Source organism: Pantherophis guttatus, chromosome 2 (genome assembly GCF_059756535.1).
Source record: "Pantherophis guttatus breed Tessera chromosome 2, ASM5975653v1, whole genome shotgun sequence".
Classification (NCBI taxonomy): domain Eukaryota; kingdom Metazoa; phylum Chordata; class Lepidosauria; order Squamata; family Colubridae; genus Pantherophis; species Pantherophis guttatus.
Genome location: NC_142064.1, coordinates 97,887,861 through 97,912,094, shown reverse-complemented (window position 1 = coordinate 97,912,094; position 24,234 = coordinate 97,887,861). Strand labels below are relative to the sequence as shown.

The window sequence follows — 24,234 nt, the reverse complement described above, 5'->3', positions numbered from 1 at the left end:
ACTTTTTTTACAAATATCTCTAACTTGATTTTCCATGAGGAGGTCATTGAGGGTGCAGTTAAGACCCTAAAATCTATCCAAACTTTTATTCTGTCCTCACGACTTTTTTTTTTGCAAAGTGTACCAATTAGAAGTATGATGTACAACATTGTTTTTCAAGCTTAGCAACTTTAAGACATTGAAATCCACACACCTTAAAGTTGCCAAGTTTGATAAACACTGGTGTATGATATTTCCCTTGTTTTGCCATTGAATTTATATTGAAAATTTGCCATTTTCAAAACAGATTCATTGAAATAAGCTATGGAACCCTATTCTTTAGTTTACCTTTCCTAAAAAGCACATGATTTAGTTGTTTAAAAATGCTAGTGTTTATCTAAGCAAAGGCAGTAAAATATATACATACATATCAAATATTTTCACACCAAGATGCTAAAGATGCCTAGGATATATGTTCAGGTTTGTTTTTAAAAGCTAATGAAAAGAAGGGGAAAAAGACAGAAGAGGAAAACGGGGATTGTAGGAGATTGTAGAATGTGACTACTATGTAAAATTAAGAAGCAGATGAGTCTGAATAAAATAGATTACCCAACAAAATCAAGTTGCTTTTACCCTCCCCAGTGCAATAGATCATATATAAGCATTAAAACTGTGCAAATTATTTCCACATTCTGGGCACATGCAGACATAATCAGGATCAAATGGGCTGCCTACTTGAATCTGGGCAAGTGTGTCTGGAGCAGGGAAATGAATTGTGAGAATTAGACCTGAATCTAAAAAATCTCAGTGAGCCAACTTTAGGAGATCACTTCCAACTTTCCTAATTATGACCATCATTTCTGCCATGAACCATATTTGTAAGCCAATAAGATACTGCAACAGACTACAGGTAGTCTTTGCTTAGATACCACAAGTGGAATCAGCAGCTCAGTCATTAAGTGAGATGGTTGCTAAGTGAAACAGTTTTCAGACCTGTGTCTGACATTCACAGACCATCAGAGGGTGCAAGTGTGAACTTCTGATTCAATTCCAATGATATGTAACTAAAGTAAGCATTGCAAGAAAGAGTTGCCTTGGCGAAAAGGATGACATAGAAGTATAATAAATAAATGAAATAACAAAGCCTGAATTAACAGAATTTCCAAGAGGAAAATTTTCTGCATCTGCTGTTTCCATAATTAACATATTTGGTTTTCGAAGGGATTTTAGAAAACTTTGTGCAGCAAAGTACAGCAGAGTTATCTGCAATTAAATTATCCAAAGACAAAGATAATGGTCTTTGCCAAAAGCCTACGTTGCATAATTGGTCCTTTGGCGGACACAAGACAGAACAGGTAAAATGTTTTAAGTATCATCTTGAAGCAATATTCCACACTTCTGGGAACCTGAAAGCCAAATGGAACACGTAGCAGTTGGAGCTCAGAGGCTATTCTGAAATTCTTTAACACAAAAGGAGGTGCTAGAACCTGCTGCCATCAAAATACTTCTGGAAAAATCCCTGCCGCAGCTGTCTTATGGTGCACAATATGGCTCTTATCCAATTACAGACTACTCAAATCGGTGCAAACAAACAGCAATTTTCCAGTTGGATGTCTCCCAAATGCTGGAAATCAGACTTTAGGGGCAGAAACATGATTTGGGCTACTAACTGCCTACTGCTACTTGAAGCATAGTTTTTTCCCCACAGGTTTGGTCTCTCCAGGTATTCTTGATAACTTTCAATCTAGATGGAAGCAAGGTGTGCCTCTAAAGTTTTGCTCCCTGGTTCTCCCTGAATTTTGAGCAAGCCAAAGTACTTGAGCACACCTTAAGTACAAAGCACCAAGGCAAATTGAGGTTACAGCTTTTCAAAAGAATTAACTCCTTAAATGGAGGAAATTCAAGAGTGGGTTACACGCCTCTGAGGACAGCTTGCCAGCTATTGTTCCTTTCTTCTATTTCCCAAATGGAGAGCATTTCCAAAAATTAAATTTGATATGCTTCCATCGGCAGTCCTATAGGGCAAATTCTGAAACATTTCCTCTAAAGAATGCATTGACTTATCTGTATTAGGAATGATAAAAAATGGTGCTTGTGTTTTCGTCTATTGCACTAAACAATTTACACCTCCCCTCTTGCATTTTCCAAGTCGATTAGAGCAATTTTATGTTCCCCTATTGCTATCAGACAAAAAAAAAATAAAAAAATAAAAAATGACTTCATTAAATAGAATGTGGCAAAATCCTATGGGATGGCATGCAGAGTCTGGTACATGATAATATCTAGTTCACCTTTGTGAATTGGCCTTTTGACAGCTGCTCACATTATAATTTTTATGTTTTATAGTATTTTTGAACTATGAGTATGTGTGTGTAAATACAGCTTTGATTATGCTGGTTATTCTTTAGTAAGTGATTTATTGTTTTTATATTACTGCTTATTATTGTTACGCATTCTACCTGGCTGGCCTTTAGCTGTACTAAAGTAATAAAGTAAACCTGGAACTTGCTATTATGTACTGGGTTAATGGCACTGAAGTCACATGGTTTATAAAGTGCAATAATTATCTGAACTGAAGATGTCGGTGAATTTAAGAGAATGCTTACTCTCAAAAGAAAGAGAAACACACACACACACCAAGAAAAAAAAATCCTGTATTTCTTTACCTCAGTGAGCAATAGTGCTATGCTATGCTATGCTATGCTATGCTATGCTATGCTATGCTATGCTATGCTATGCTATGCTATACACGATACGATGTGTGTGTATACACACATATATGAGAGAGATAGACTACTGTGAAATCAATCAGTTGTACCACATTCCCTCAAATTGTGGGTGTGATACTGTTAGCCCCGCTTGCAAGACCAGACCATGAAATCAACTTCACACAATAGTTAAAACTACATGTCGTTCTCGGTTAACAGCCACTCATTCAGCTACTATTCAAAGCTGTGATGGCACTGAACAAGGGGACTGATAGCCAGACCTCCAAGTTGCAGCCAATGCAGCAACCCTTCGGTCATGGGATCACAATTCGGCCCTTGGTGACCAGCTCACAATTACGACGGTCACAGCAATGGTCGCAGCGTAACACAGTCATGTGATTTACACTTACAAGCTTCACTGCCAGCTTCCAACAAGCTAAGTCAATGGGGAAATTGGCAGGAGGTTGCAAATGGTGATCACGTGATTTCAGCCTCCCCAGGTAAACCAGACAGGAAAGACAATTAGTTGAACTAACTCTAATTTACTGTAAGGCTATATTAACAGAATCTTGCAAATCTGAAGGTATAAACTTCCTGCCGCCACTTTTAATTGCTTGATCCATTAGAGTGGATCCTTCCTAAGTTTCTCCCGCTGACTGTTAAGCCATTGGGGGTTCCTGCCTCTCTTGTCTGATTGTTTCCTGGACAGCATCTCTGCCCCTTGCTCCCTAAGGACATCCAAGCATTCCATCACATCTGATGTTTTGCCTAGCAACTACAACTGAAACTGCCAAAGCTGCCATTGTAAATTGGCGTGGTTATGTGATGTCACACTTTATGACCATGTTGCTTAGTGATGCAGTTCCCTCTTGGTCCCAATTACTATAGTTATCCAAGGACTACTTGTATTTTTATTGAAACTGGCTAACTAACAGAATCTTGCAAATCTGAGTTTGCTGTTCCTTCTCCCCCTTATATTCTAGTGAATGAGGGAGGTGTCTGTCTCAGCTGTTTCCAAATATTATCTGTTTGTTGTGGACATAAATAAGTTTCACACACATACACACGGCAGTGAATTTTGCATATTTCCATCAAGTTCATTCTCCTTACTTTCTATAGATACTCCTCTGTATGTATCCATATACTTGTCAGAAGCCACACTGTCTCCTCCCAGAAAGAGGGCAGGACCAGAACAACAAGAAACTTAATATATATGAACAAATGCAAATGAAAACAAAAGACTGATTGATGCCTACATGTATATTCTTCCATACAGAAACCTACAAATATATACCCACAGTCCTCTACTTTTTCCCAAGAGAAAGAGGAAAAAAGAGTTAAAAACTGTGATTATGATGACTTGAGGCATGTGGAGTAGCCACACAGGGAAAAAGAAAGGCAAAAAAGGAACAAAAATGTGTAAAGGTGAGCAAGGGGCCGAGGTACAGCTGAATATGGAAGAAAAAAAAAAAAAGACAAGATGTCCAGTACAGGTATACCAAAGGGTTAAATTCATCAGGCAAGTAGCTTCCCATGCAAGAACTAATTTTCCAAGCCATTTGTGCTTTGCTGCAATGATGCCCGAAGGATTTGCATCTTTTCTTCTTTACTTTGCTTTCATCAGCTTCTTCCATTTTCATCAGTAGTATGAGTATAAGACAACCTCTCCCCCCAATCCACAGATAATTATTTTAGAAAAAAAATATTGGAGATATAAAATTTGACCTGTGGATGTTGCGGATGCTAATTAAATGCAATCTTCATGCTCAGAGAGAGTGCATTTGTAAATATCCGCCTGGATAGTGACTGTGAAGGGCAGATTGCTATAACAGATTTGGTCTGATTAAGGAGACCGGTTTATGCCCTTCCAGTGTGTTGTAAATATCGCTATAAACAGGTATGAATGACAGACTATCTATAAATAATCCCCTGTAGTACCACTTGTAACACTAATTACTTAGCCTCCTGCAAGCGGCAGGATATGCTTGCTTGTCAAAAAATGGCTGAACTGGAAGTTTATAATATACTGAAGGTTTATAATCTGTGCATTTTTCAAGAAAGTCATTTGTGTGCAGAACACGGGGGGAAATTAATATGCTCTATCTTGGTTATCGTTTCGGAAAACGTTCAATCGCACAGTCTCTTCCATCTGTGGAATGTGATCAGAAAATTTACTCCTAATTCATCAGGCACGATTTACCGATTACAAGAACTGTGCTGGCAATGGCAAAAACAGGCTGGAAGGGCATTTCTACAAGGCTGGGCAGAACAGCAACATTAAATCAGCCATTTCCTGAGTAGGGTTTTTAACAGAAGTTGCTGGAACAGTTTTTCAAAAATTATCACTTAATAGCCTCTGCCTGTGAGTAAGCATCACTGGTCTACTGGATATTGTCATTATGATGATATGCTGGCAGCTCACTTAAGCAAGGCTGGCCTGTGGAAAAAACCTGGGGGTGAAATCAGTGTTAAGTCAAAGCCACAAAACCACACCACTCTACAGTCTTTGTGCTGTGAAAAAAAAAAAAAAAACTATGAGCATCATTATTGCAAGTCAAATTGCAAAATTTTGGAGAAAGGAGAAATGAGAGGTTCTTGTGTTTTGTTGTTTTTATGCATGTTACCCGGGTAGCATACGACTGGAATTGATTTGGGCTTGTCTCCTCCCTTAATATTGTCCCTTTCATTTGGAACTGCACTCAAGTCTAAGGAAGTGCTTCTGCTCATTTTATGTTCTAGGTCAGTGATGGCTAACCTTTTTGCCGTTGTGTGCCAAAAGCACGGGGTGGGGTGGGTCGCACGTGCACATTCCCATACCCATAATTCAGTGTGTCCCGCCCCCCATGCATGCGCATACGATCCCCTGCACTCACCCTGCTTTTTGCATGTGATGGCCTGGTGGGCCTGGTAGACCCGTTTTTTGCCCTCCCCAGGCTCCAGAGCCTTTCTAGGAACCTGGGGAAGGTGAAAACGGCCTCCCCCCCCGGAGGCCCTCCGGAGGCCCTCCGGAGGCCGGAAACAGACCATTTCCCATGCGCCAGAGCTGAGCTAGGCAACACTCACGTGCCCATCGATATGGCTCTGCGTGCCACCTGTGGCACGCGTGCCATAGGTTCGCCATCACGGTTCTAGGTGAAAAGCTGAATTACATACTTTCAAAACAAATAATGCATTTTAAGTTGTATCCTTAACAAACGAGAACTGGTGGAGTAAGTGGATTAAGGGTTTCAACTGGAAAATATAGTTGAAATAATATGCTAGTAATCTATTCATTAGGTAACATTTAGCTATTCACTATCCCAGAAGTGGGTTTCAGTAGGTTCTGACCAGTTCTGGAGAACCGGTAGCAGAAATTTTGAGTAGTTCAGAGAACCGGTAGTAAAAATTCTGACTGGTCCTGCCCTCATCTATTCTCTGCCTCCCAAGTCCCAGCTAGTTGGGAGGAAATAGGGATTTTGCAGTAACCTTCCCTTGGAATGGGGTGGGAATGGAGATTTTACAGTGCCACGCCCACCAAGCCACACCACACCCACCAAGCCACACCCACAGAACTGGTAGTAAAAAAATTTGAAACCTACCACTGCACTATCCCCTTCACACAAGTGGAGTAAATAATGCTGTCTAGAAATCAGAGTCATTTGTACACTTATGCTTATCTCTTAGATCAAGCAAATTAAAAAATCAAGTATCCAAGTGAGGACTTACATGCCTGAATGTAAATTAGAAATGTAGACATTATTCTGAGAATATAAAAAGGATGTACATCAGGGAAAAAAATCAGAATGAGTCTGCTGCAAACATATTGTGCCAGATTAATCATATCTCCTTCTTTGATAGAGTTACCAACTAAATTGATAATGCTGTAGGTACAAGATATAATGTAGGGCTTTAGCAAAATCTTTGACAATTATAGTGTCCTTAATAGAATGATCAAATACAATCTAAATTCTAGATGATACTACCATTATACTGACTCACAATTGGATGAATTATTGCATCAAAAAGTGAAAATTAATGACTCCGTTTCAGCTTGGAGGGAAATACCAAATGGATCCTAGACCTCAACATTGTTAATTTTTATAGTTGTCCAAATGGGGAATTGAGAGAACACTACAAATTTGCAGATGACACAAAACTGGATGACATAGTTCATATTTAGCATGAAACAAAGAAGATTAAAAAAATGTAGTGCAGTGGGCTGAAAAGAACAGGATGGAATTTATCAGAGCAAAATGTAAAGTTCTGCATTTGGATAGGAAATTTTTAAGTACAGGATTAAGGAGACCAGTAGTACTGTACATGCAAATGGAATGTGTCTTTGCTGCCCCCAAATTAAACATGAGCTAGCAGTGTGGTACAGCTGTTAAAAAGGCAATTGCTATCTTGGAATGCGTTTCCAGGAGTGCAACATCCATGCCATGAGGAGTAATTGTTCCACTCTACTTTGTCTTGGTCAATCCTCATTTGAACTATTGTGTCTAGGACCATGACTAATGGAAGAATTTCACAGCAAGGCTACCAGATGGTGAAGGATTTGGAAAACAAGCCCTCAGAGGAACAATGAAATGAATTGGGCATGTTTGGATTGCAAAAAGGATGAGTGAGGGAAGATGCTTTAATAGTCTTTAACCATTCTGGAGGATTATCACAGAGAAGAGGGAGTAGACTTATTTTTTATTGTCCCACAGAGCAGTTTTAATCTATATCCTGAAATAATATATTATTGGAAAAGCTTTAGCATCTTGCTTTGCTAAACCTCTCTCTAAGGCAGATGAAAGATGAATTCTATATAAAAAAAAAAAAGGGGGGGGGGACCATATAAGATCCCTCTCCTTTAACATGATAATCTATCAACAATCTTAAAGTGATTCCTTTTTTCATCATCCCTTTTAATGGAAACTAACTGGAATGTTGTATTAGTAGGCAGCAAAAGTCATTCCTACCTGCCCTCTGAAACTTCTGCCAAAATAACGTAAGTGTTGTACCCGGATCTTTTGATAAAATGTAAATATATGAAGGGGACATTCTGAATTAGACTGCCACAGCCATTCATGGAAAAAAAAGGATTGCTTTTCTCAAGATTACAACCTTTCTTCAAAAATGAAATCTTTCTAGAAGATTACTTTGGCAGAATTCAGCTTAGCTAGCCTGATACAGAAAGATGACTGAAGGAAATGCAATTGACCTTTGCTATATATGGAGGTCAAAGCCAGATAGCTCAGCATGAGTCTCTGACCTTGTAAGTTTGTTCTGTAGTTCTATTATCTACTTCATGCATTGCAAACAAATTGGAAGCAAGCAGTGGCCTTCCATTACACCTTGCTTATGTACTACCATAAAGGCTTTGGTCAGCTGGTAGAGTGTTTAATGAAGAAAACTGTGTTGTTTTTCAGAACTCAAACACTTCAAATCAAGAATTATAGTCAGACGTTCTTAAACAGAATAGAATGTGTCTGCAACTGAGAAGAAAAAGATGAACTCTCTGTATGTAATATAAATCAACAGAGAAAGCATAGACTGTACTGTATGTGTTGAAATTGCCACAGCTGATTTTTGTGTGTGTCTGTAACCAAATAACAAACTTATCAATTGAGAAAGAAAAGGACATTCTATACTTTACATACAGAAAATATAGAAAGGTAATCTCATTCCAAAGATTGATATTTGCAATAAAAGTTTGCCATGCTTTTGAAGAAAGGGATCTCATTCCAAAATTCTGATACTTTCAATAAAGTTTACTCTGCTTTTGGACAATCCAAAACAGAATGTATTTTTCATGATCTTGTACTAAATTCACTGTTTTGTTTCCAATAACTTCCTGTAGGCTTTTAAAAATTGACAATATTCTTCTTTACATTAATCAGTTGTAATTTCTTACTTCTGCTTTCCTAGAAACTGTCCTGTGCTTATGAAAGATGCAATTTCTTCTACCACAACAATGCAATGGTTTCAAAATCATTAATTTTATAAATCCTACCTCAATGTGTACATGAACAGTATTTCCCCCCCAAATTATTTTGTTTAAAAATTCAGGCAAAATTAATCACATGTTTTAAGAATTTCTTGTGGAGAATCAAATCAGAAACATTGTTTAAGAAAAGGCAGGGAAGTGTGTAGGGATTGTTACTTGATTACAAAGCAAGTTGCTTTTTTCAAAGCCAAGACTGAGAATTGTTATATGACAACTATATCGTACCTTCTTAGATTAAGTCTATTGTGTTTAACATGCCAGAGTACCTAAAGAAAGCATCTAACTAATCTTTGGCTGATCTTGAAAAGTTGATCGGGGCTAGACCTGTTGGTAACTAAGGTGAGAGACCATAAAGAAAACTAGGGTTGTAGGCTGAACTGAGAAACAGAAGGAATATTTTGAAGGAAACTGCCATACTTCCAAAGTGTTGCCAAGAAAAGACTAGACTTTTTATGAAGTCATCAGAAGCGAGGTCAAGAGACAATATACCTTGTGAAGATAGGGCTGTTTATAGCAGTAAAAGCAGATATTAAATTTCTGTAAAAGCAGATTTTTTTTTTTAAAAAAAACATCTTTAGTCATAAAGAGTGAATTATGAAATGATTTAATTCAACAGATGCCTTTACTTTAAGCAATGTTAAAAAAACCAAATACATAAACTTGCCATTTCTGTCCTGGGAATACAAAGCCCATTCGTTTGATGTATAAACTAAGCTAGGCTATTTTTAAAAAAAAAATTTTTAGTTTAATCATTTTGGGGCAAATGAACCAAATCATACTGTGTGGAGAAAGGGGAGGAAACACTGAGGAAAGAATTGCCTATCAGCCTTTCTGAAAACAATTTAAATCAAATATTTGCCTAATTTCTTTTTGTCAAAATCCATTGTCAGAAATGGACAGGGAAAGACGACAGTACAAGTGTCGTCAACTTACAACCATTCTGTAGTTATTGTTCAAAGTTACAATGGCACTGGAAAAAGTGACTTATCAACTGTTTTTCACACTTAGGACTGTTGCAGCCTCCTCCTGGTCACGTGATCAACATTCGGATGCTTGGCAAATAGTTCATATTTATGACAGCTGCAGTGCCCTATGGTCATGTGATCACCTTTTGCAACTTGTTCAGTACTGTCAACGGGGAAACTAGATTCACTTAACAACCATGTTAAGTGCGGCTAACATTCCCAATCCTAAGCACTCTCACTCTCTCTTTCTGGTATTGTTCCTATTATCACCAGCCTGCTTAGAAGACTGGTGAAATTCACTTCTTTTATAATGGAAAGATGATTTAATTCCACATCTAGTCATTTCAGAACAAATACATCAAAAGCTTCTAACACAGCTGTCAGTTTCAAGTATAAAATTCTGAATTCTTGGCGGGAGTAGTTATTACAATAATATTCTTGTAGGTTTTCTTAAATAAAAGGAATAGGTACTAAAAGTGTTTTAAAATAATCACTGGGAAACAGTTCTAAGTCTTAATGCCTAGTGCAGATCATTGAACTGTCTTGTCTCTCAACGCCAAAGGATTTTCAAATTGTACTGCTAGTACAATCTTCACCAGAGTTTAATTTTACTTAAGAAAACAATACCAAATATGTTCTCAATCCCCCCCAAAAATATGCTTTAGGGAAGGAGAAATAAATACGTGCAACATTGCTATTTCTTCTTTATAAATAGTTTACAATAATTTTACCCCTCACTTTGTTTCAGATTAAGGATTCAATAACCCAGATGTGTTGGTGGCTATAAAAGTGATTGGGAATTCTGGGAATGTTAGTTTAGTACATCTGGGGTCCATAAGATTGGAGAAGGCTAATTTAGGTGTTTAGTACATGCAGGGATGTGGTGCAACTACTCATGAGTTAGAATTATCAACAGCTTTTAACATATACCGGTATCTTCTTCTGAACAAAAATGAAATTGGGAGAATGATAACAGAAACACTGGATACGCAGAATATTTTGTAGTTTGCAAGTTATGGAGCAATGCTTTCATGCAAAGCTTAATCTTATTTCTACTGGAAGGATATTCGCATTTCCACAACACAGTCTGCTAAAAGGCCTTCCTGCACACAAATTCAAGCACACTACAACACTACAAGACTCATTCTCCAACCTATAAAAGAAAAATCTCCTTCAAAAGCGTGGTAACTTCATAGACATACTTATAAACTTTCTTCTACTGCTTTTTTCCCCCCTGCACTCACCAGGTTTTGATTTGGGACATTAAGTGCTAAGAATGGGATAACACAATTTGTCTTCCAACCCCTCTTGTCCCCCAAGCGTATTTTCCTTCTATAATAGCAAATCCTTGCAAATTCCAATTCCACTGGTCTGAACGACCAGTCAGCCTTTCCCTACCCTCTCAGCTGTTGTTGACATTCCAGTAGCCCAAGAGACTCTTACCTACAATGGGATACCATGAAAATCATGCTGTAAAACAATCAGAGGCCTTAGTGGTACAACAGGAAACACGATGGGTTTGTTTAGGACCCAACATTTCTTCATGTGGTTGACCTAATAGCCACAGGCCACCAGAGGAGAGTTTGTCACTTTTGACGGCAACTCTGAAATGGAGTGGAAAAGCCTGAATTCCTTGTACAAAGCTGATACCTATAGTGAAAATCACTTGATATTTTTTTGACGTAGTTTTTTTAAAAGATGTAATTCACTAGTATCACAAGCTAGTCACCATTCAATTATGCATTACTAAAGACTAAACTCCTGCAACCTGTGATCCATCCGCAGGTTGGCTGTCTAGTCTCTGTGTATGGTAGCCCATTAAAGCTCATCAAGTCTTCTGGATTTGCCGTCTGCCTAGAACCGTTCAGTATTTAGAACACACATTTAGTAAATGTTGTTGATCAAATCCTGCAATGTTTTTTCAGCAACCTTTAAGACTGTGTTATGTAAGTAACTAAAGTACACCAACTATTGGTGCAATATTTTTCTTACTAGTTGATCACACACAATTGACAGATGAACACCACCATATTTATGCCGCCCCATCGCTTCCACATACTACATGGTGAGATGACCAAGGTGTGAACAACTGTCTGAAGGGCTTCCCAATCCAAGAATAGATATAACTGGCACACAAGCTGAACCTGTGCAAAGGCTCTCTTAACCTCAGTTACTACCTGTTCTTCATGCAGGAACTGTTAGTTCAAGATGAATTCCCTCCCCCGATGGTGCAACCCCATCAAAGCCTAAAGATGGAATGTCATTAGAACATAGAATACAGAGTTGGAAGGGACCTTGGAGGTCTTCTAATCCAACCTCCTGCTCAAGCAGGAAACCTTATACCATTTCAGACAGATGGTTGTCCAGTCTCTTCTTAAAAGCCTTCAGTGATGGAGCACCCACAATTCCGGACGGCAAGCCATTCCACTAGTTAATTGTTTTCACTACTAGGAAATTTGTCCTTAGTTCTAGGTTGCTTTTTCCCCTTGATTAGTTTTGATCCATTGTTTCTTATCTTGCCTTCCGGTGCTTTGTAAAATAGGTTGATCCCCTCATCTTTGTCACAAACCCTCAACTATTGGAACACTGCTATCATGTCTCTCCTAATCCTTCTTTTCACTAGACTAGACGTATCCAATTTCTGAAACTTTTCTTCATGTTTTAGCCTCCAGCCATCTTTGTTGCTCCTCTCTGCACTCTTTCCAGAATCTCAATAACATTTTTATATTGCGTGACCCAAACTGGATGCAGTATTCTAAGTGTGGTTTTACTAAGGCTTTGTAAAGTGGAACTAATACTTCATGTGATCTTGATTCTATCCCTCTCTTAATGCAGATTAGGAATGCATTGGCTTTTTTGGCTGCTGCTGCACACTGTTGGCTCATATTTAAATATTGTCCACTAGGACTCCAAAATTCCTCTCATAATTACTAGTATTGAACCAAGTTTCACCTAGTCTATACCTGTACAACTGGTTTTCCTTGCCTAAGTGTAAAATCTTACTTTCGTCTACATTGAACTTCATTTTGTTAGTTAGGGCCTAATGTTCAAGTCTGTCAAGGTCCATTTGGATCTCGAGCCTATCTTCTGGGGTGTTGGCTATTCCTGTCAGTTCAATGTCGTCTGCAAATTTGATGAGTTCCCTTCTATTTCCTCATCTATGTTGTTTACAAAGATATTGAAGAATACTGGGCCTAAAATGGAGCCCTGGAATACCTCACTGCTTACTTCCCTCCATGTAGATGTAGTTCCATAAAAGGACTACATGTTGAGAATGGTTTGTCAGCCAGTTAAAAACATACCCACTTGTCACAGTTGTATCAGAGTCTGTTACTCCCTATCCAGGTTCACCCAGGCTGCAGACAGAAGACTAGGACTTTGGCAGCATTATCTTGTTGGTCCAGGGTCAAGATGTATAATTTGGTATTACCAGCATATTGATGACCCCAAACCAATGGATGACAGTTTCATGCAGATGTTAAAGAAGAGGGGGGAAAATTGCTGAATGTTGAAGCACTCCACAAGTGAGGGAGGGGGTCATGTGTGCAATCTCTTCTCTACCTCCCACTAATACTGATTGAAACTGACCACAGAGAAAGGAGGAGAACCACTGCAGAATGGTGCTTCCAACTTCTAACCCCTGAAGCTGATTCAAAAGGATACTGTCAATGGTGTTGAAAGCCACTGAGAGATCAAGGAGCACCAAGATGAATGCGCTAACTCCATCCTGGCTTGGCCAGAGACCATTATCAAATACTACCAATGTTATCTCTATACTGTTCTCTGGCTTGAAACCCAACTGGAACCGTTTCACATAATCTGATAATTTGATTCACAGTTGCTGTAATACAGGTCCATCCTGAGTGTGAAGAATATACTTAAGAACATTAGTGTAAAATATATTGGTCCTTCTGCAAAATAAAAATGAATATATGTAACTCTTTATCTTTGTGTATCTCAGAAAATTAATGAAAAGAAATCTTAAATATATATGAAATAGCACTGCAATTAAGCAGAAACCTCTTTATCAGTCAGAACAGAACAGCTGCTTTGGCATTCAACTATAGGTTCACTAAGAGATGGGCTCAGACACCAGGTAATTTTTTGATTTGCTAGCCTGACCTGGGCAATCAGAGGTGAAACACATTGTTTAATTGGGCACAGCAACAATCTCTCTTAAGAAACTGGCTTCCTCTGCTGTCTATAAATTTCTGAAACTAATGTTTTAAACTGAGGGGAATCAACAGGAACTAATAATTGGAGGCCCAAAAGTTCTCTGTCCAAGTATTCGCTCTGCAGTAAACTCCACATCTGTGCTCCACAAAGGCTGTTTGCCAACTGAAGCAATTTGTATAAATAACATGACTAGCCCAACATTGATTTTATTTAGAATTTTGTTTCTGGGAATGACCTTTTCCCTTGTTTTACCTGTTATTTCCCTGTCTGAGGTAACCTCTTTTTAAAATTGAGAAACAGGGCCAGATTATTTGAAAAATAAATTTCTTATTAAAACCTTTCTAACAGATAAAATTGCACAGCTACCCTTTGTGTTTTCAAAATGTTCATAAGATTTTATTAATTTCTGGACTTTGGGCAGGACCATCTTTTCAATTCTTTTCAGACATGGGCTATAGGGACTATTATTAGGTGGCTGAAAATTTCTCTGCTGCATAGATTAGGGTGTGTTGGGAGATTCTTCCTGACTTGTAGCAGCCTATTGAAATGTTTTTATTAGGGAACCTCTGGAGGAAGAGATCAATCATTAGGGGTAAAATCATTTTCCTTCATATCTCTCTCCCTCTTCTCTCTCTCTCTCTCTCTCTCTCTCTCTCTCTCTCTCTCTCTCTCCCTCCCTCCCTCCCTCCCTCCCTCTCCCTCCTCCTCACCTCTCTCTCTCCCTCCCTGCCTCTCTCTCTCTCTCTCAACCTTGCTCAACCAAGGCACAGATACTGCTTACATACTTACTATAATCAATATATGAACAAACAAATGGCGACAATTTGCCTTAATGAATTAAAAGTGGAAATCAACATAGAATGAGGTGTATGACAAAGCAATACAATATCACCTATCCTTTTCTCAGCCTGCCTTGAAGATGTATTTTGTAAACTAGACTGGGCAAATGATGGAATAAAAATGGCGCCTTTTAAAATCACTTAAGATTTGCAGATGATGTTGTCCTCTTCTCACAAGACCCAGAAGAGCTACAAGGAAATATACAAGAGCTGCACAAAACAGGAGAACCATTTGGCTTTAAAATAAACCTGAAAAAGAGCCAGGTTATGTTTAATAAATTCACCAAAAAAGAAAAAAAATATATCTGGAGAAGAACTAAACGTAGTAAATCACTACATATACCTTGGTCAACGGATCTCAATGGAAAGTAGTACAATAAAGGAAACTGAATGGCATGTTAAATGTGGTTGGTAGGCATTCAGCAACCTAAGCATAATTTTCAAGAAAAACCTCCCCCTATGCCTGAAGAGAAAAGTTTTTATCAGTGTGTACTACTTGTTCTAACATATGCCAGTGAAACATGGACACTAACCTCACAATCAATACAATAGCTATGAGTGGCACAAAGAGTCATGGAAAGATACATGCTCGGAATTACAAGACAAGATAGAAAGACCTGCACATGGATTAGAGAACAAATGAAAGTGTACAATATCATCAAAAGAGTAACAGAATTGAATTCCTTGTACAAAGTTTATATCCCAACTCTAGCTTGATTTTTACGTCTGTGCCGTGCCCTACCTCGTACAACCAGATAATGGCGGGGCTTAATTTATCTTGGGGGTAGGGCTTATATTAGGTGCAGGCATGAAATTTGGGCTAGGGCTTGTTTTTGGGGTAGGTTGTATTTTTGGGGAAACACGGTATATACTGTATATTCTCGATTTAGTCCTGAACAAGAAGTGAGCAGGTTCATGTTACTCTAGTAACTTATTAGGTCTTCCAAACAGATGATACAGCTAACTGGTCATGGTTTGTTTAGCATCTCATTAAATAGGATTTCCAGCTTGCTTCTAGAAGAATGAGCAGAAAAAGGAGACAGTCTATGGTTTGTTAACTATTACTGCAGTTGACAAAGACAGGAGCACCTGCAAAAGCTTCTTATCCATAGCTAAGCCAAGATCTTTAAGAGTTCTGATGTGGCAAATCAATGAAATGTATTATTAATAATGTAATTTTGCTTATTGATGATAACAAATAACCTTCCAGTGACTCTAATATTGATAATGGAATGTTACTGTTCCCTTTCCTCAAATACCTGTTTATAGTTTATAGATATTATTAACATGTGATTATAATGTATCTTTGGATCAAAACAATTTTCTTACTTGGATAACATTCTAAATGTGATCTGATTATATTACTTTTTATTGCTTATGTAAATCACTATTTGGTTTGATGTTAATTAGAAAGAAATAATTCCACGATTATGGGAAGAATAAAATTGGTATTAGTCTAGAGTCTAGACTAAAATTCAGTAAAATATAAATTGAAGGGGATAGTGCATTTTCAGTACTACAAATCATAATGCATTCATTCATTCATTTTATTTCCTTCTTTAATTTACATAGCTGCCATCTCACATAGTGATTCTGGATATCTTACAGAATGAATGTTTAAGTATTACAATTATTCCAATTCATATTTATAGATATTATTGGCTGCAGAAAGAAATACTGTGTTTCCCCGAAAATAAGACCTGTCTTAAATTTTTTTGAACCCTGAAATAAGCGCTTGGCCTTATTGTCATGCGCTCAAAAGCCTGATTGGGCTTATTATCAGGGGATGTTTTATTTTGGGAGAAACAGGGTATCTATATTTTATTTATATCTATGTATCTATTTAAAAATCTGATCCTTTGCATATTTATTTGGAAAGGAAATCTTAGTCAATTCAATAGGATTTAATTTTAGGCAAATGTATGTATGATTGCAGCCTAAAAATGTTAGTACTAGTTTTTTTAATGATTACTTACATTTTTTCCTCATTCTTTTTAATATAAATCAATGATATCTCCCCAACCTTAAAACTTATTTTCTATTCCACTCCAATTTCCATTGCTTGTTTTACTTGGGGAAATTTTACATTTTACAATTGTAAAATTTTACAATTTTACCAGTTAATAAAACTAATCTTTTCATTCATTGTATTCAGTGCAATGCAAACTCTTTGTACTTTGTGGGTATACGTAAGTTATCTGTCAAAGCAGGGAAAGAGGAGAAAAAACAAACTAAATAATCGCTTTATTGAATTTTGAAAGAAGAAAAATGTAACCGAAACATTTTAATCAGCAACAAGAAGAGATAAAAACTAAAAACAAAACAAATCTAAACAAACCCCCCCCATGTTTGTCCCTGGAGCATTAAAACCAAACCTCAGAAGTGTCACTCAAAGCAATCCCGTCTGACATCTGGAATTCTAAAATTCCGATGGGGCTTGAGGAAGGCTTTTTAATGTCAAGATGAAGGAATGTGTGGTAGCTGCTGCTGCACCCTACAAATCTGCTTTAACACTGTGCCTATAATTTGTTTAAAGGATACTTACTTTAAAGAAAGTGAATAGTCATGCTTGCTTGTTTGGCTGTTCCTCACTAGATAACTACATTCTTTACACAAGCGCAAGAGGTTTTCTGCATCTGTCCGACTGATTGCTCCATGATACCATCTACAAAAAATACAAGCAATTAACACTTAGAATAAATTCACTTTTAGAATTTTAAGAGGTTTTTTAAAAGACATTCCACTGTACTATATGATATGCAAGACAAAGCAAAGCAGCTTTGAGAGATGTGTACTGGTCACAGCCCTGCAAACTCCCAACAAGTGCACAATATCACTTCAATGTCAGTTTCTGCTGCCCTATGTTTCCCTGCACCAAGTATCAGCAACTTACATCTGTTTTTCCAGTGGAATAGTTGGATCCACTCTCTCTCCCAAGATTCCACAGAATTCTGGGCTACCATGTTTGATGGGTTTGAAGCCTCCCCCAGGTGCCCGAAGCTGTCGGCGCCGATCACTTGAAGATGGAGAAGGTGAAGATTGCCTTATCTCTCCCCCGTTGAACTGGGCTGTAAGACATATTCAAGCAAACTATTACCTCCAAATTAGCAAATACCCAAAGCATTTTAAATATTGAACAGAAATAATGGATTTTAAAACAAATAAAAGTATGCTATACACTGTACTACATGTTATGCTATGCTATGTTAATATGGTTGCCGCTCTCACTGCAGTGACTCTGAGCAAAGTTTAAATAGAAGCCACAATATGAAACCATTAAAACATGACATTCAAAACATATAACTCAAAAAGGAATCTCAAAAAGATGAGAGTAAAAGCAATAACAACATAATACAACGTAACGTATCATATAATGCAATATAAGAGCAATCCACCCAGGCTTCACTAACTTCATGAACACCCTGCTTGCGGAAACAACCAGGTGTTCAATGTTTTCTGGAAGATCAAGTGGGATTGGGCTCAATCTAATCTCAGATGGTAAGGTGTAACCAATCTGAACTCCTTGGCTGATAGTTCTTCCCTCCATCAAGTGAAACAAAGCAACATTTCAAAAGTATGGTTTTATTTATTCATTTCAGTATAATAGCAGGCTAGCTTGTAATTTTAGGAGATGTATTCCCAAGACACCAAGGTCATGTCAGGTTGCAGAAGACTGATTAGCTGGCAGAAAACTCAGCCTTCCTGAGCCTCTATTTCCTGGCTGTACTTACCCACTTATAAAAATACTTGCATGTTTTTGTTCTCTGCTGCCTCATCTAGTTGCCTTATTCTGTTATACGCTGGCAGAACGATGCTGGCAGAACAGGCTCAAATAAATAACTAGGGACAGGAGCAATCAGTCCTTTCCAATAAGACATTGAAAGTGATTGTACATTGTTCTCTTTATGTTTTATATGCTGGTCTTCCATCTCATCCACCCTTATAAGATGGATCAGCATAAAGTCTGATTTGACTCAAAACACACAACACCAGGAAAATATTAGGACTCAGCTTAGTGCAGCCTTCTCCAACTACCTCTCTTTTATATATGAAAAAAACCACAATTCCTAGAACTATTTATTCAACTCATTGGGAATTCTGATCACTGTAGTCCAACTCCCCTGGAGGGCATCACTTGAATCCACTAGCAACTAAGCACCTTTTCTCTCAGAAAAGAGAGACACAAAATTCCAAAGATTAATTCTGGAAGAAGATACAAAAAGAGTTACCTCAATTCACAATAATAAATGTGAGGGAAGGGAGGTTGTGAGTCTTTTGCAGTCACATGACTTGTCACTTAACAACTTCGTTGTTTAGCAATGGAATTTCCAGCCCCAACTGAAGATTAAAGGGATAAATTCTGATTCAACTTCACAGATTTTTTTTTTAAGTGGTCTATTATCAAAGCAAAGCTTGCCATTTACAGAATACCCAACAAAAGGGACATAAACAAAGCAAGCCTGGTCTATTATTGATTCAGGGAGTTTAATGGAATATCTTTTTCTCAACCACCTTCCCACTGGAAGTCCAATTAAAAAAAACCATGTGACAAAAGATTAGAATTGCCCCGGTTCTAGTTCTCCTACCATCTGAAAGTTGGATTTCATGGTTCATTACCAAAGAAAGCACCCAACAAAGCCAGGACCAAGAAATATGACTTCCATAGCAAACAGGGGTCCTTAAGCAAAACAGAATAACAGAGTTGGAAGGGACCTTGGAGGACTTCTAGTCCCACCTCCTGCTCAAGCAGGAGACCCTATACCATTTCAGACAAGTGGCTGTCCAGTCTCTTCTTAAAAGCCTCCAATGACGGAGTACCCATTGACTTCATTCCATGTTGGGAAATTTCTCCTTAGTTCTAAGTTGCTTCTCTCCTTGATTAGTTTCCATTCATTGTTTCTTGTCTTGCCTTCTGGTGCTTTGGAGAATAGGTTGAGCTTTGGAGAATAGGTTGACCCCCTCTTCTTGGTGGCACTGGTGGTTCAAATTTTGGAACCCTGCTATCATGTCACTAGTGACACTAGTCTAGTGAAAAGTCTTTCTTTTCACTAGACTAGCCATACCCAATTTCTGCATCCTTTCTTCATACACAGTAATATTTTAGCCTCCAGCCCAGTGGTGAAATTCAGCCGGTTCTATCCGGCTAGCCCGAACCAGTAGCGCCGGGAGCAGGAGGCTCTGCCCACCCGCCCGGACGTCATCACGTCTTGTTTTTGACCCTCTGCACATGCGTGGAGAAGGCGTGCACACTCACATTTGTGAACCAGTAGTGAAGGTAAGTGAATTTCACCCCTGCTCCAGCCCCCTAAGAAATTTTGTTGCTCTTCTCTGCACCCTTTCCAAAATCATGGTCCAACATGCAAATGAGAAAAAGTGATAGAAAGTAGTCACTAGGCAAGGCTATATGATTCGGTATGACTGTTATTATCTTTGTATCATTGTAACACTATAAATAAAGGCTACAAAAGTGACAATCTTGTTAAACCTACAATTAACCAGGTGAAGACAATCCTATACGTAATAAAATGTTCACACGCTTTAACTCAGGTTAGAGTTGTTGTTCTGTCTACCTTTACCTTCTGTGAGCTCCTGTGAATAGCTGTTTAAGCTTTTGAAAATGAAGGTAATTCACTCGTACAAAATTTTAGGAGGCTATAAAACCTCTAAATGCTTCCAGCTAGCAATTTCAATGGCGAGGAATACTTTTAAAAAATGGAAGTTACAACCAACTGTGGAAATCAAATGAAGATCTCAAAGATCAAGAAAGATCTCTGCTAGAATGGTCTTATCTGTAAAACAAACCCAGAGATAACTACAAACAATCTGCTGAAAACTTTAGCTGACAGTGGACTAACTGGCAACATTGCAGTGTTGCCTATACAATAATGGTCCATATGGGACATTTTGTCAGTTCTCTAATCTCATGACAAAATACGTTGTCTAAAGTATGTAAAAAGAAACCCTGGTAAACTTGAAGTGTTCTGAAACAAAATGCTTTGGAATGATGAAACAAAAATTGAGCTATTCAGCTACAACCACACAAGAAATGTTGGGAGCAAAAAGGGCAAAACATTTGAGGAAAAGCATACTTTGGCAACCATTAAGTATAAGGGTTACTCTATTATCCTTTGGCAGCCAGAAGCATATTGTGGACACAGAAGAATGATTCAAGCAAACACCAGCATGTTCTTTGCATCTAATATCTGAAGTCTCAAAGAAACTGAAGTTGAAAAAAAGTTTGATATTTCAGCAAGACAACAGCCTGAAACATTCTTCCAAACAAACCATTTAGTACTTACAGGAAAAAATATATAAAGGTATTATAAGGGTCTTCAGAGTCCTCAGACTTGAATGTTATTTAGAATTTGTGAGATCTCAAGCATACAGTGCATGCAAGAAATTCTAAGAATATTTCTGAGTCCTAAGAGTTCTGCAAGGAAGAGTGAGAAAAGATACAAAGAGAAAGAATAGATTCTTTGTTGGCTACTTGAAATTTTTGAAAGCTATTATTTCTGCTCAAGGAGGTACTGCAAAACATTGAGTGAAATATTATGCTTTTTAATTTTAACCTGAACCTCATTTATTATGATTGTAATAAACATTTAATTGAGTGAAAAGGTTAGAGTGCCATGTGTAGCATTTTTATTTGATTCTCTAAACTAATGAACATAGATAGTAGCTATACATTAGGATTTTGAAGAAAAATGTATTTAACATTGTACCATATAGAGGTTGTGTCAGTTTCTGTTCACTCAAGGATTGATTTATAATAAATAAATAAATTTGAGTAGCATGCCTACACTTTTACATATTCAAATCTACTTTGTCTCGTGACTATGCCAAAAATAGACGTGTGCTGGTCATTAACACTGATGTAATATCCACATAGGAAGTCTCTTCTAAGGTGAGGTGGCAATGAATAACATTATCTGAAATTATGAAATTAAACTATACAAATTAAACTATTCTAAGACAAACAGAATAATAATCAAGAAGCAAATATGCTCAAATGGTTCACAAAGTGGAATTAAACTGTAAATATTTATTGTGCAAAATAGCAATATTCTGTAATGTTGAGAGGTATATGCATAATTCCTTAAAAATATTGCTATAATAATTAAACTACCTACACTGCTAGCAGATAGCAATCCATTTACAATAATCTGTACATAATTAAACGCTGCAAGCAATCATTTAATTGGAGAAGTCAGACAAGGAACTCTTGTCAACTGTGTGCGAAGATGATAAGGAAGTCACAGTTTAAAAAACATAATTGCATTTAAAATTTCCTTATGATGGTAATTTTACTATAGAACTCTATCCATTAAATGTGGCATGATTCCAGAGCACTTTCAGATTTTTCGATTACTAAGGAACAATTTCCTGAATTAAACTGAAAGGATGTTCTACTTTTATATTATAAATGGTATTAGAGTGCATAGAAATACTGCTTGCTGTGTTTCAACATGTTATTGTTCATTGTACGTCTCCTGTCTGGAAGAGAGCAAGCTTAAAGCATCTGACTCATGCAAAGATGCACCAGGAAACAGTTTTCATAACTGACTGTAATGTGTCTGTATTAGAAGAGAATGAATATTCCTATCCATGGCTATCTGCAATGGAGGACAAGGAGAGCAAATGATGAAATTTGTGTGACATTGTGCAAACGTTGTAACTTTCATATTGTATTAGATGCTAGGGAAAAAAGTATGTAATTGTGGCATCTATACAGCGATGACTGAAAAGAATTACTGTTTTGGTGTCACTGCAGTTTGCTGAGGATTACCACCGGTTATCATATGTAATGAACGCCTGGAGCAAAATTATTTTCTTTAGGGGAGCCTGATCAGTCAAAGGAAAAATGAGTGAATTATATGGATACATGTGCTATGGGGGTATTGAACTCATACGATGTTTAATTAAAATATATACTGTTACCAACTAGCAGTTATCTTATGGCCTACTACTAATATACTCCAGCTGGCACACCAAATGAGTATTACCAGCTCAGAGCAGAAAACATCTCAGCTTGCCAAAATCAGTATGGGGTTTCTACAGATAGAATTATGTCATTCTGAAATGAAAGCTTTATTTAGCAGTAGAACTAAAAAGACACTCTATAATCTTTAAAGGTATAGAACCACTATCACCACCAAGAAGATATACATATAATCATACATACATACACATACATGCATACATACACACACATGTGACTACACTTTTGTAGTGTGTGTGTGTCTGTGTGTGTGTGTGTGTGTGTAAGCAATAGTATAGTTTTCTCTCTCTCTCATTATAAAGAACACTCCTTCATTGAGACAAAACTATTTTTGTATGTGTATCTGTGTAGCTTTTTCCTCATTATTGTTTCATTCCAGCCTTTTCCTCTCTGGAGGCAATATTGGATTGAATCTCCTAAGGTGATGGGAGTTTTCTAGTCCCATCATTTCCAATATACACTCCAATGAATACATCTCAAGGCCATCAGCTACAGAAAAGTAAACCTAATCTATCAGCTGCAGAAAAGTGACATGGAAGAAGCAGAGAGCTACTACACCTTCTGCTTTTTCTTAACAAAACATTAATGAAGAAGAAAGGATAGCTTTTATAACAATTCACAAATGTATGCTTTCTTACTTAGCTGCTTAAATGATTACTGTAAGAAATGCATGTATTGATGTTCTTGGCAAAATCTGAATTGACTGATGTTTTCTCCCAATTATAAAAAGGCTGTGCTAGAATCCCTGCTGATATTTGAACGTTTGATAATACAAACATTTACATTACTTCAAAATATTATATGAAACTGTCATACATGAAATTAAAGTACATATTAAATATTTTCTACACTAGCTTTTTGCTTAGAACTGCAAAAGACAGAACTTGAAATCTTGGCTGATCTCAGAAAAAGCTAAACTATGCTAAAATCATATCTAGTTACTGCTTGCATAAGAGACCACAACAAAATCCCGAAGTGTAGGATAGATTGGGAAAGTTAAAAGAAAATCCCCCAAGAAGGCAGTGGCAAAGCAGTTCAATAATACTTCCAAGAAAAATGTCCACATGGATTACCAAAAACAGTTTTTAGAGATTTTCCTGAGAAATTTCCATTGGGTCAAGAAACAGGCAGAGATACAGTGTTATACAGGTAGGGCAAAAATGGTAGTTTATGTTCTAACCCAGGGGGGTCAAACTCAAGGCCTGCGGGTCGGATCCGGCCTGCAGGGTGCTTAAATCTGGCCTGCGGGCCTGTCCTGGAAACAGCGAAGGACCGGCCTGCAGTGCCTCTGCCAGCGAAAATGGAGCTTGGGAGGGCCATGCGCGGGCCTCCCAGGGTCCATTTTCACTGGCAGAGGATGCAGGAGGCTGTTGTGGCCGAAAACAGAGCCTTGATGAGTGATGTTAAGCTGGCTACACCTACCCTGCCCCCCCTCAAGTCAAACACAACCCTGATGCGGCCCTCAATGAAACTGAGTTTAACATCCCTGCTCTAATTTAATCCAATGATTTTCTGACTTCTGTCTTCCTCTCATAAACAAAAGGACAGCTACAAGGCCAAAGGATTTTACATATTTTATTATTTACAGTTCAAAAAG

The 24,234-nt window shown here is 37.7% G+C and overlaps 1 protein-coding gene across 1 annotated transcript in view; it reads right to left on the bottom strand.

Annotated features, from left to right (window-relative positions):
* SHB (SH2 domain containing adaptor protein B) overlaps positions 1-24,234 on the bottom strand; it is a 140,247-nt gene that overhangs the window by 24,859 nt on the left and 91,154 nt on the right. The window contains exons 4-5 of the mRNA XM_034410785.3: positions 17,532-17,706; positions 17,184-17,303 (exon numbers count right to left, since the gene is read on the bottom strand). Of these exons, the coding sequence (XP_034266676.2) occupies positions 17,184-17,303; positions 17,532-17,706 (295 nt within the window). The remainder of the gene's footprint in view (positions 1-17,183; positions 17,304-17,531; positions 17,707-24,234) is intronic.